General features: G+C 29.0%; 1 protein-coding gene across 2 annotated transcripts; it reads right to left on the bottom strand.

The window, feature by feature from the left end:
* Nucleotides 1–3,277: 3,277 nt before the first annotated feature.
* LOC145074445 (protein NOI4-like) lies at nucleotides 3,278–5,136 on the bottom strand. 2 transcript variants are annotated; one of them, XM_079020816.1, is made up of 3 exons: nucleotides 4,981–5,136; nucleotides 3,840–4,028; nucleotides 3,278–3,631 (listed from the first exon to the last, which is right to left on the bottom strand). In XM_079020816.1, exons 1-3 carry the CDS (start codon nucleotides 4,984–4,986, stop codon nucleotides 3,590–3,592), a joined length of 237 nt encoding a protein of 78 aa, XP_078876942.1. In that variant the 5' UTR covers nucleotides 4,987–5,136; the 3' UTR covers nucleotides 3,278–3,589. The 2 variants fall into 2 exon arrangements, with proteins under 2 accessions (XP_078876942.1, XP_078876941.1); XM_079020815.1 differs by having other exon boundaries at nucleotides 3,278–3,634; nucleotides 4,981–5,135.
* Between the last annotated feature and the right edge of the window lie 9,772 nt (nucleotides 5,137–14,908).

Raw genomic sequence — 14,908 nt, 5'->3', positions numbered from 1 at the left:
ATAAATATTGTTTGTCCATATAATTAGAAGACAACGATAATAATAATTTATGATTATAGCTATTGGCAGCATAAACGATGAGAGGAACAGTTATAATCATTTATGATTATAACAACATACGATTTGCTACTAATCATTCATTTTAATATTTTTTTTGATCATTTTATTGTATTTACATAGTATTGTCATTTTGTAGATATTGATCAACGAAAAATGAATGTTGGAATTTTTTAGGTATCACAACTACTGGTTACACAAGCTCACGGGCCATTTGATTCAAATAGAAGAACGAGGTTGCTACCGATTCAAGAAAATGGTTGACACAATAATGAATTTTGTAATTTTTTCCATTGAAGTGGTTTAATTATTATTGAATATAATCATATATAAATGTAAGAAATTAGTCTTGACATATTCTTTTATGAATATAAATATAAAAATGTATAAACTCAATCTTTGGAAAATTTATTTATTAATATAATAATGTTTGATAATGAATTATTAATGTATTGATTTTTTTATTTGTTAGTATATTCATTTATGATTATTAGTTTGTTTATTCATTTATAAATGAAATTTTTTTATCTCTAAATCATGTTTTATTCATTTAGGATTACAATCGTATATTTTTATAATTACAGATGTGTTTTATTCATACATGATTAAAAATATTCTGATGAATTATAAATTTTAAAAAAAAATCGATTTTTTTATTTGAGTGAAAAATAAATACAAATTATTTTTATCACTCATTAATAAGAAAATGAAAAAAATTGGTTAATCTTTTATTTTAAGTAAATGTAATCAATATTGCTAAATTTTAGGAAATTAAGATTTGAATTTAATTAATTATACAATTACTAATATACTCTTATAAAATTATTGGTCCAGAAGTGTTCTCGCGTTCTCAACCTTTTTGGTGTTCTCATTTGATCATTACTATATATATATATATATATATATATATATATATATATATATATATATATATATATATATATATATATATATATATATACACACACCGTTTTACAACTCTATAAATACCCCACTTCTTTCACCTTTAAAATCACACATTATTCTATCATTTCCTCTCTATTTCTTAAAAAAATGACTCACAACAATCCAACCGCAAAATCCGATAGAAAAAAAAAAAAACAATGTTCTGAGTTCAACTACCATAACTCGAAACATTTTCGCCTTCAATCTATCCCTACCTGCTTATCGTCCCCAACTTGATGCCCCTATTTAATCCCGTCTAGAACTTCAATTCCAAAATGTTAGACAATACTACCTTATGCCAGTACCAAATGTTGGTCCTGGTCCTAACATGTTCGACAACTCTGTTGGTTTACCCGATCAACTTTCACTAAATCAATCCAAAGCCAAACCTCGCTTTATTAATCCCAATCACAAAACCAAAGCGTCGATGAATCTGACGACGATTGTATGGGAATTCAAGCCCCTCCCCCACCAGCGGCAGAAGAAAACAACCAGTGGAAGACAAGAAAAAGTGCAAGCCATAACATGGACTCAACAAGAAGAGCTAGCGTTGACTTGGGTGAAGATTTCACAAGAACTTGGGTGAAGATGAGACTACCGTACCGAACACAACTTAATTCAAAGTTTTGAGAAATAGCAAGAAGTGTTTCGAAGATGAACGAGTTGCACAACAACCTAAAAACCCAAAGGAGAAGTTGTCAATGAGATGAAGACATTCTTCAAGAGGCTTTGCATTTGTTTAGTGAGGAAACAATAAAGATATTCAAGTTTAATGAGTCTTTGAAATTGTTATCTCTTAGTCCAAGGTAGAAAAAATACGAAGCCAGCTTCATAATAGGAGGAGTACAATAAAAAAGAATAAAAAAGGCTCTAGTAGATACACAACTTCTTCCGATACTCGTGTCGAGTTAGATTTAAATGATGAAGACGAGCTCAAGCTAGAAAAAATTATTTGACCAATTGGTATGCACAAAACAAAATGGAAGGGGAAAGGGTCTTTTTCCAATGCATCATATTTCAACAGCAAAGTAGACGAAATGCGTAAAATGACAAAGAAAAACACGACCACAAAAAACGGAGTGCAAGGAAAGGAAAGAAATTAACGATATGAATTTCTTGATGCAAAAAATCGATCATTTTTTGGGACCGACATTAGAGCTAGTTTTGAAGATGAAGGAGAAGATCATGAAAAAATATTTCTTGTAGACCTTTTTTGTCTTTTTTTTGGTTGTTTTTTTAATCTAGGTTGTTATTTTACGTAATTTTTTTTAATCTTCGTTAGCCTTTATGTAACTTTTATTTTGAAGTAACGAAAATTTTCTAATTTAATTACTTTTTGTTTTTCTTAATCATTTTTTATTAACTCTATTTATTTTTTGAATTAAAAACTTTAAAACTAAACTACTTTTATTTTTAATAAAATAAAAATGAAAGATAGTGATAGATGACAATTTCCTATATTTTGATAAATAGATGAAATGCAGGATGTGAAACTAAAAGATGAGTGGTGAAGTATGAATACACACTCCGAATTTTACTATTATTCAACCAAGTGTGGATTAATAATGTAAAGTTATTGAAGAATATGGCAGTTGGGATTAGTAGGAAACTTAAATTGTGGTCTTCCTTCTAACTAGGGTACAACATGAATAAAATTGAAATAGAAAGTTTATGAGTGTCAAATGAAGAATACTAATTAAAGCATCGTATCTAGGGCTTGGATTCATTTGGCGTGAAACGATCGGGAGAGAACAAATAGGAGGAATTCAATTTTGAATTGCATGTTAAGTACAATTGAAGTGCTTAGATTGATTGAAGCAAAGTATTGAAAAAGAATTATTTCTTTATTAATATTATAAACTACCATACTATAATAAAATACATCCTTGTGATGAAGGCATCCCTAATCATTTATAAATAGTCATGTGTATATTTAAGTTTAACGTCAAACCTAACATTAAATATTCTGAATGGATAAAGCGCATTTATAATAATCTTGTTCATCATGTCCTTGATACGTCACGAATGAAAGTGACAAAACAATGAGTTGTAACGACCCAACTAATCCCCTTTTTTCGTTGTTTTTTTATTCTACAATTTAAACTAAATATAACCATAACATTATACCATCAAAGAATTAATTTCCTTCACAACTTAAAAGTTAAAACACAAGAATTTAAATACATTTTAACCCATTCAAGTTTTGATTTTAGTAATATCAATTTGAAAACATATTTCATCATCATCTAACACAAATTCTGTTAACATCATAGCAGAAGCAAACCAAACCAAATTAAAGCAATAACATGGCAAAACAACTAGTTACTACACATGAGCCTTGCTTTTGAGTTTTGATTGAGATAAAATAAACCAGTAGCACACAGAAAAGAAGCAAGAAACTTCAAAATCTGTAATATAGACACTTAAAAAGTCTTCATTTTTTCAATTTTCCCTCCCCCCATCAAGAAGACTGACTTGACTCTATATATATATAACACATTAACACACAGAAGAAACTAAAAGTTTTGGTGGGGTAGGTAGGTAGGGCCCAGCACCCGAATGCCTTGTTGGCTGAATAACCACAATGTTAGGATTCTGCATTAGGTGCTTGCATGCAGCAAAACCATTTCTTCTGCAAATAAATTGTTTTTTAGGCACTTATAATCTTCAATCAAGTATAAAGACTTTAAAAGATTGTCTTTTTTAACACCCAATAAAAGAAAAAAGCAGAAAAGAACAGGGGACTTGAGAGTATCAAAAGTTTTGATAATAAAAGGAATTAAAGCAGCCAAAAAGTATAAATTTGAAAACAAAATCCAGATTAAGGGGACACTTACAGCTGGAGGTTTCTTTACAGGGGCAGAGGAATGCTTATAACCAGGATCTCCATTAGCTGGTGATTCTGGCTTGCCACCAGTTTTCTTTTCATCCCTGGCTTTATTGAAAATGACAGTAAAGCCCTCAGCTGAAGCAGGATCATTTACATCCCAGTCCCCAAACTTTGGCAAAGGCCTACCCTTCTCTTCCTGCAAAACCATAAATAAACCAAACTTCAAATCACAATTAACAAACAGTTTAAGAATCATGATTATTCAAAATTCCTGTCATCTACAGTTAGGTATGGAAGTTAAAAGCATCTACAATTCATAATTCAATAGGTGAGTTGAATGAGGTGACATGCCTAATGGGCATTCAATGGATTAAGCTCTAACATTGTCAGATATCATGTTGGCTTAAATATGTCATAAATTAGATTTTATAAAAATGTTCCATTAAACTTTTGAAAAGTTCAATGCATTGTGGAAATTTTTTTGAAAGAGTTGTATAGAGCAGAATGATGATGTGGGGTTATTTGATTTATTTGAACATTAATAAGGTGATCAAAGAGACACTTGACCCCATCGTACCAAACCCTCTCAAGTACCTTTACGTTAAGAGGTTCAACCTAGTTGTGTGGGTGTGTTAAGTGAGAGGTGGGGTTGAACTTTAAGTTTGAAAGGAAGACCAATCAAGACAATTGATAAAAACAAGATGAATAATTAGTCTAGCTAGTAGCTAAGCAATAGCACTAAGATTCCAATTCCAATTATCATACATCTATAACCTTTCCGATTCTAATCCAGAACAGAAAAGAGGAGTAAATACAAGGTAAAAAGAAAGAGAAAAAAAATCAGTGATGGTTCTAAATTAGGAATTAATTTGAATGATCGATAACTTAACGGCAAAATCCCTAAATTTAGTCGTTTTTAGAAAAGTAGAAACCATAATCAACAAGCGACAGCATAAGTAATTCCTAAACTCAAAAGCAAACGATCAAATCGAGTGATTTCAGAATTCAAATACAAACAACGCGTTTATACAATCGATCGATCGGTCGATCGGTCGATCTATACAGCAAGCAGTAACGAACAAAGATACGAAAAAGGAATCAGAAAACGTTGGATTGAAAGTAAAAAAGAAAATAGATTTGATTCTTACCGACATGAATTTGCAGGAGATATACTGATTCACTGTTGTTTTAGAGAGGGAGAGAGAGGGAGAGGGGGGAAGAGGAATATGTGAGGAATAATCCGTGAGGATGGAAAGGGAGACGACGCTAGTAACGGAACCGAACGGTGTCTTTTGAGTTTTGACTTCAATTTCAAACCGTCAGTCAAGCCCTAAAATCAACACGGAAATTTACTTTCTACATAAAAGTTTTTTTTTCTTTGTAGTGCTTAAAAAATCACTTTTCAAAAAGCAGTTTTTAATTTACGTTTTGTTTTTTTTTTCTTTTACCTCAAATCTAATATACTTTTACTAAAATAACCATAACATCATCACTTATGTTTCAAACGAGACCTGAACCTTCAACCACAAATAAAAATAACAATACCTCATATGAACCAACTTTGTTGAGAGACGAAAAGGATCTTATCACCTCATATGAACCAACTTTGTTGAGAGACGAAAATGATCTTATCACCTCATATGAACCAATTTTGTTGAGAGAGGAAAATGATCTTATTACATAATATCCTACAAACCATGTAAATCTAAAAAAGACGGAAAAAAAAAGCATATGATAGTTAAAGAGTTAATGTTTGCAACTCGTTTAGAGTACGTGAAGTCATTTTTGCTAAACATGTTTATAATTTATTTGTTTGAAATTAAAGTTATTTTTAGCAGACTGACTAACTGGTAGCTGAAAAAATAATTGATTTAAAAAACTACTCTAATGAAAAAAATGAAAAATTAATTTATAGCTTACTTTTTAGTTTGCCCAACAGTTATTCTAAAAAACTTAAAAAAAAAACTTATAAATTAAGAGATAATCTTATAAAAACCCAACATATTTTCATCAAAGTGTTAAAAAAACAACTATATTATTTTTTTGTACGTTAAAACATTTATAGTTTTTAAAATGTATCATTTAAGGCATTGAGTTCGGTAAATCTTAAATAGCCAAAAATGTTATGTACTCGATTCTTAACGTTTCTATTGTTACAATTCATTAGAATAATTTTTTTTTAAATATGAGGGTTTAAATGCACTAAAAAAATAATATAATGGTTTTTCTAATCCTTTCATGAAAATAGAGTAGGTTTTTCTAAACTCATAAAACCTTAAATAAGAATTTTAGAAAATATAAGGGTTTTAGTATACTAAAAAATAATATAGTGGTTTTTTTAAGCATTTGGTGAAATTATGTTGGGTTTTTCTAAGGTTTTCCCATAAATTAATCGTAATGTGATAAACATAACCTAAGTTATTGCCTAGCAGTGGCGGACCTATGTGGAGAATTGGGGGTCCCGGGCCACTGCTCAATTTCCGGCTCGTAGTGTAATTTTTTTTTTTTTAATTTTTTTCTATTAGGTGCACCCGCTTGAAATATGAGGGACACCCCTACTAAAATAGTCTGCGTCCGCCACTATTGCCTAGAATATAAATCTGACTCTCGAGTCTTGAGTAATGATCAGTCAAATCTTCATCTTCATGTTCTAATAAAAGAATAAGTTTATTCTCCTATTGACAATTGTCATGCTATTAGAATTCATCATTAATACTATATGTCACTTATCATTCTATTTACCAACCTATTAATCAATTTCAAATTTTAAATTTATCACTCTAATTACATTAAATTAATGATTGATTTTCCATTTTAAATTTCAAATTTTAAAATTTTCTAACTCTAATTATACTGAATTAATAACATTAGATTAAAAAATATTATAAAATTAACACAGATTATAGGGTGATATAACTTCATGTATATATTTAAATCAACGATTATAATTTTATATAACTAAAAAAGTATCTTTTAAAAATAATTGATTAATATTTTTGATTTTTTAATATGAAAGTTTAATAAATTTTATAACCGAGGTTCTCACGAGTTATAAACTAGTTTAAAATATAGAGCTTTCAAAGTTAACCGCAAAACATGTTACTTAAAATAGAAATCGACTATTTAAATTTTCTGTTAATGGTGTTTATCCTTAATTTGATATAAAGTTTATACAAAATAATAATAATTTAAATTTTGCTAGAATTGAGTATTTTTATTGGTTAGTCATCAAATTTTGGTATGGTACAATTAGATTGTAAATGAACTGAACGTTTAACGAATTGTTCATCAACTGTTCGGCGAAAGTTCGTTTATTTAATAAATGAACGGACATAAACATAAATTATTGTTTGTTTAATTAAACGATTGAACACAAACAATGGTCTCCTTCATTCAATTATGTTCGTTTGTTTACGTAACTTTATAGTCGTTCATTTAAGTTCCTTTTATGTTAATATATGTTCAATTGTGTTTGATTACATTACTATATTATATGTTCGTTTATGTTCATATATGTTCAATTATGTTTTTTTGTTCCGTTCATTTGTGTTCGTTTGTTTATGTTCGTCTAACATGTTGATAAACATGAACAATATAATTTGTTAAACCAACGAAAATGAACAATATAACATGAACAAGAAAACATGTTTGTTTATTCGTTCGTTGGACTATATTAAACGAAGGAATATGAACAAGTTGTCATTCGTGTTCGTTTATAACCTAGGCACAACTACTACTTGACCAGAATACTCGGGGACTCGGGGACAAAAATTAAAAGTAGGTTATGTTAGAAATAGTAATGCAATAAAGAGAGGAAAGATATTGTGGTACCCAAAGCCAAACCAGAGGTGGCGCAAAGCAAAGCACCCATTTTTTAGTATAGATTGGTTCGACTATTTCAGGCCAAGTAATTGGGCCTAACTTTTTGCTCTAGCTATTAGATGCGATTACTAATATAACCAGCTAAGGCCCAAGAGTATCTGTCATGCATATATGTCTATGAATCACAAAAAATAATGTTTGAAATATTTAATGGTTGTATCATAATTATCTTTTCTTTTATCATTTTTCATCTTTTTAACTTCAATCTAATCAATTATTTATTTTTTAATTTTTAATTTGATATAACTTTTTGTTTATTTTCCATTTTGTTTTCTATTGTTTTTTCTTTTCTTTTATTTATTAGAGTATTCTTATTATTTAAAATATATATATATATATATATATATATATATATATATATAATTAATCATTTACCCTTTAATTTGATATCATTTTTTTGTTTCTTTCCCTTTATTGTTTTTTATTTTCTTTTATTTATTTGATTATTCTTGTTATTTAGCAAAAAATAAAACTTACTTTTTTTAGAAATACATATATATATATATATATATATATATATATATATATATATATATATATATATATATATATATAATTTTAAAAAAATAGTGAAACAACGTAAAATAAAACTAAAACATGATGTGATGGGTTAAAACAGAACTAATATCAACAAAATTAAAAATAACAATGGTTAGATTAACATAAATTAAACAATTAAAAATAAAAATATTATATTAAGTTTGATTGATTAGAAGTTTGATTGATTAGACTAATATGAAGAACAAAGTAATAAAAACCCTTAAAGGGTGTTTTCTTAGGACCACCCTAAGGAAAACACGCAAATAATATAAATTTTCAACATGGTCAAAATATTTTTTGGAAGACAGATTTCAAACAGCTTGTGTCAAAATATTTGTCGAAAAGAGAAATATTTTTTTCTTAATACACAACTAATCATTCACTATACCTATTTACTACTAATTAATCATGTGTTGTGCTATATATAAGTACCCCCAACCCCCCCCCCCCCCCCCCCCCTTCATTTTACCATTTTACCCCCTAATCTCAATCTAATCAATTATTTACCTTTTAATTTGAAATCATTTTTTTGTTTCTTTCTTTTATTGTTTTTTGTTGTTTTTTCTTTTCTTTTATTTATTAGATAATTCTTATTACTTAAAAAAAAACTTTTTTTATTACACTATATATATATAAAGTAAAAATAAAAAAATTAGCGAAACAATATAATTAAAATAAAACTAAAAGAGATTAAAATAGAACTAATAATAAAGTTATTTAGAAATTAAAAGTAACATAGTTATATTAACATATACTAAATAATTAAAAATAAATATATCATATTAAGTTTGATTGACTAGAAGTTTGATTCATTAGACTAATAAAGAAAAAAAAACACTCAAATGGGTTTTTTTAGCACCACTTTTGGGAAGCACGCAAATAGTATAGATTTTCAACATGGTCAAAATATTTATCGGAAGGTAGATTTCCAACAGGGTGTCCAAATATTTCTCGAGAATGAGAAATATTAATTTTTATCTTAATACATAACTAACAAGTCACTATGCATATTTACTCACAATTAACCATGGGTTCTCCTATAAGTACTCTCCTTCACCATTTTTACCCCCTAATCTTAATCTAATAAATCATTTACCTTTTAACTTAATATTATTTTTTGTTTATTTCCTTTTTTTCTTTTCTTTTATTTATTAGATTATTCTTATTATTTTAAAAGAAATTAAAACTTTTTATTGGAATTACATTATATATATATATATATATATATATATATATATATATATATATATATATATATATATATATATATATATATATATATATTGAAAATTAAAAAAATCGTAAAACCATATAATTAAAATAAAACTAAAAGAGAACTGAGAACGTGATGGTTAAAATAGGACTAATAATATAGGTATTAAGATATTAAAAGTAACATAGTTATATTAACATATATTAAATAATTAAAAATAAAAATATTATATTAGGTTTGATTGATTAGAGTAATACGAAAAACAAAGTAATAAAAACTTTCAAATGAGGTTTTTTTAGCTCCTTCGTATGGGAAGCACGCAAATAGTACACATTTCCAACATTGTTGAAATATTTCTCAGAATACAAATTTTCAACAGGGTATCAAAATATTTATCGGGAAGAAAGTATATTAACTTTTTTCTTAATACACAACTAACCATTCAGTATGTCTATTTATTCACGATTAACCACTGATTGTGCTATAATTACCCCATCCCATTTACCATTTTTACACCTAACCTCAATCATTTACCTTTTAATTTGACATCATTTTTTTGTTTCTTTCCCTTTTTGTTTTTGGGTTTTGTTGTTTTTTCTTTTCTTTTATTTATTTGATTATTCTTATTATTTAAAAAAAATTAAAACTTCTTTTTGGGATTACAATATATATATATATATATATATATATATATATATATATATATATATATATATATATATATATATAAAATTAGAAATAAAACTATTATATTAAGTTCTGATCGATTATGTAACATCTATTATTCAGATATTCGTTTTAACCCATGAGTTGTGCTTTATTTGTAAGTTTAGTATCCGATGGAAATTTTGTAATTTTGGAGTCAGCTGGAGTACGCGGGGCGTACACCTTCGTACGCAGGTTGTACTCGGGTTCGCATTAGTACGTTGCACACATGCTCTTATGTTGGGCGTACGTAACCAGGGTGGAAACCCTAAATTTTAGAGTTTGGACCCTATTTAAACACATTTATGGCCACATGCGTCTTCTTACCTTCCGTCCTCTTCCTCATTTCGAAACCCTAAAGAGGGTTAGTGGATTGTGAATCTTGTAGAGCAATTTTTTGTGCCATTTGGATCTTTTAGAGTAGAAGGAAGAGGATTGAGGTGGTGGTGTCTCACTTAACGCTTTGGATCCAGCATCTTGTTCCCCTTCTGCACCTTGTGAAGGTAAAAAGCTTCAACCTTGGTGTAGAAATCTTATGGATCTACTTTTCTCTCAAAGTTGTTCCCTTTTTGTCCCAACCTTGTTCTTTGTGAGTTGAAGGTACTCCAAGGCATTTGAGTTGTCCTTTCAGAGGTTCTGAGGGGTGTTAAGTCATAAAGTTGGGTTTTTGGTCACTAGTTTCTCTCCATGCAAGTGTTAGATGGTCTTAATGGATTAAGAGACCATGGTTTATGCAGTTAAGGTCTTAATAGCCATGTTAAACCGTAATGTTAGAAACTTTATGGTTAAGAACATCTTTTGTTGCCTAGATCTAAAATTCGGATGTAAGTGCTTAAGGGATTAACCACTTAATAAGAGGGGTGGTGAGCAGCCGTACATGTTGGGTGTACCGAGGGGTACGTTGTGCATACGAGGTCAGCTTCCTGATCCTCGTTCAACTGAAAAGTACGCCCCGCCTACACAATGAGTACGCCCCGTGTACTGGCTGAGTCAAATCGGTTGACTCAGTTGACTTTGACCTAGATTTTGACTAAGGTTTGACCTAGGGGTATTTTAGGTATTTGATTAGTAGTCTGAGTTATGGTTATTGTTATTCATAAAGGTGACCAGTAGCACGGGTTTAAGAGCAACGTGTCATTTCAGTTTTTCGACTTTCTGTGAGGTGAGTCTTCTTACCACCTTAAGTGGGTCGAAGGCACCAATGTCGACCCATTGTATTGTATGAGAAAAATTGTATGTTGTCATATGATTTTGTATGATATGATTGTATGATTTATATATTGAGCTAGTCTAGGCTCGGAGTCAATATGGACTCGGGGTTGATATGAACTCGGGGATTGATTCGGACCCAACATAGCTACTTCTTGTTATTTTCGGTTGATACGAACCCGGGGTTGATACGGACCTAAAACAGCCACGTGTTGTTACATTATATGTATGTTGTATGTGGTGTTTTGGGAGCCACCAGTCCAACATGAGCATGCTCTAGCCTGATAGAACAAACAAGTAGTTATTGATGAGCAATGATGCATACCAGATAATCATAACGTTTTATTACTGTGTTTATAAAGAGATAAAGCTTCATCATCGTATTCTTCCCCGTAATAGGAGGTTTCATTAGAGATATTGTTATCCAGGAGCACGCTTTATTTAACATAAGGTTTTCAAAATACTAGGAATAGTAAAAGAACTCGCTTGATTGGCGACAAGCAATAATCGACTTTATGAGTGCGATTTCAATCATCAGTGCTCGAAATCGATTCTGATTTTGTTGAAATCGACGGGGATTTTTGTGGAAATCGACAATAATTGTGGTCCTTCATCGATCTTCAACGTATGTGTGTAAGTTTGATCTTCAATGGAGTTATGTTTCTATACAAAATGATTACAGATACTCTACCAATCAAAGATCTACCAATGAACATTCACGTCTTCAGCGATCGACTATCGCAATCAAAGATGAAAACGAACGACATTGATCTCTTGGCTAGTGGATTTCCCGTCGATAATATGCAGGATAAGGATCATGGATTTGTAGTCATTGTTGATCGTCGGCAGAAGTAGAGGTAGTGGATGGAAGGAGGAGGGAGGCGGTAGATGGAAAGGGGAGAAATACAGTGAAACTGAAGAGGACGTGGGGAAAAGAAAGAGTAATTTAGGGATTTTTCAATTGATAATTTACTTTATTGATTTTTTTGAAATATATTTTCTATACCAGATTTACCCTTAAAGTCTAATGAGAAAAACCTAAAATGTCATTAAAGTCATTTATAATTATAATTACGCCACCGATCATTTAAGCCGTCCAAAAAATTGATCTAACGTTCCACTTTTAGTTCTTGTGTTTTTATGAAACTATGAGTTCTCAAATGATCATCTCTCTCTCTCTCTCTCTCTCTCTCTCTCTCTCTCTCTCTCTCTCTCTCTCTCTCTCTCTCTCTCTCTCTATATATATATATATATATATATATATATATATATATATATATATATATATATATATATATATATATATTCTTTTCTCATTTATATATAAAGTAAAAATAAAGACACTAGTGAAACAATGTAAATAAAACTAAACTAAAAGTGAACTTCATAGGTTAAAATATAACTAATAATATAGTTATTGAGAAATTAAAAGCGACATGGTTCAATTAAATTATATTAAATATTTAAAAATAAAAATATTATATTAACTTTGATTGATTATAATAATATGGAATAAAAAGTAATAACAACCTTCAAATGGGGTCTTTTTAGCACCACCTTTCGGAAACACGTAAATAGTATAGATTTCCAACAGGGTCAAAATATTTCTCATAAGATAGACTTCCAACAATGTGTAAAAATATTTTACGAGAAATAGAAATATTAACTTTTTCTTAATACACAACTAACCATTCACTATGTTTATTTGGTCACAATTAATCATGGGTTGTGAATTGAGAAAGCAAGCCCTAATTCTTTTTCATCTCCTCGGGCAAGACCAATTATAAGTCTCGCTCGTTGGACGCTCGGGCTCTGCATTTTCCCGAATGCCCCTTTCCTTGCCGCCAAACCACTAGGAGAGTCAGCAAGCTAGCTTGCTCGCATTCTAGAAACGGTAGCTTCCCTGCCCTTCCTGCCTACTGAAATGGATGTGAATGATCGTGACAGCTCTTAAAATCCTATTCAATTTGATTAGATATGTCACTGAAAGAAAGTGATTATGTTCCCTCTCTTTTTTTTTAGGATTCCGAGGATGGGCCGGCCCATCCTAACATCATTTATGAGAAGCCGAACGACGAAGCCTCCTCCTCAAATAAAGATGTCTCCGAGAACTGAAAGAAATTAACAATCTGATAATGTATTATTTATTAGGATATAAATATTATAAATTAAAAATAATATTTATTAATATATAATAATACCCCCTCCTGGGGGAGGGGTGGGGGCATGTGTCAACTCCTGGAGAGGCCACATGGCCGAATTTTCGTTTTCCTTTTTTTTCTTTTAATCTTTTTGTTTTTGTCATTTGTACCCTCAAAAAAATTAACCTTCCTCAGAAATTATCAAAATCTCATAATTAATTATGAAAATTTCATACCATTTCACGAGATTTTGACGATAAATAAAATTAAATCCTGACCATTTATTTTTTCAATCTTAAGGCCAAAAATTATCGTCGCGGTTCCTACCATTTTTTAAGCTTCTACCTGATCCTACTTTTATATATATATATATATATATATATATATATATATATATATATATATATATATATATATATATATATATATAAAACAAAAAAAAAAACTGTGAAACAATGTAATTAAAATAAAACTAAAAGATAACATGATGGGTAAAAATAGAACTAATAAATAATATATGTATTAAGAAATTAAAAGTAACATAGTTATATTAACATATATTAAATAATTAAAAGTAAAAATATTATATTAAATTTGATTGATTAGTGTAATACGGAAAACAAAGTAATAAAAACCTCAAATGAGGTTTTTCTAGCACCGCCCTATGTGAAGCATGCAAATAGTACAAATTGTGAATAGGGTCAAAATATTTCTTAAAAGACAGATTTATAATAGGGTGTCAAAATATTTCTAAGAATGAGAAATATTAACATTTTTTTTAATACACAACTAACCATTCACATTTAACCATTCTCAAGAAGGAAAATTGTACTTTTTAATTTCACTTCATTTTTTTTTGTTTCTTTCCCTTTTATTTTTATTTTATTTGTGTTTTTTTCTTTTCTTTTATTTATTAGATTATTCTTATTATTAAAAAAATCTAATCAAACCTTAACCTTTAATTTGGCATCATTTTTTTTGTTCTTTTCCCTTTTTGTTTTTTTTTTCGTTTTTTATTTATTAGATTATTCTTATTATTTAAAAAAATTAAAACTTATTTTTTTTGGAATTACACTACAAATGCAATTTCATGATAGAAAATGTAATATTGCTCATTTGTAAAACTTTTATGTATGATATTTTCATATATGACAAAAAAGCTTACTTATTATATTATTGTTATTGTTTTTATTATTATTAATGATTAAAAAAAACTTAGTTTTCGATCCATGTAACGCACCACGCAATTATAATACCGAACCAATTAATATATGTTAAATAAAAACAACATTTGTTTTTGTTCCGTTTTATATAGTCGTTTAAATTTTATAATGTCGTCCGAATTTTATAATATTGTCTAAATTTTATACGATTATCGAAATTAAT

Source organism: Lactuca serriola, chromosome 9, assembly GCF_051521515.1.
Source record: "Lactuca serriola cultivar US96UC23 chromosome 9, Lser_US96UC23_V15, whole genome shotgun sequence".
In the NCBI taxonomy this organism is placed as follows: domain Eukaryota; kingdom Viridiplantae; phylum Streptophyta; class Magnoliopsida; order Asterales; family Asteraceae; genus Lactuca; species Lactuca serriola.
This window is presented reverse-complemented; position numbering and strand designations above follow the sequence as displayed.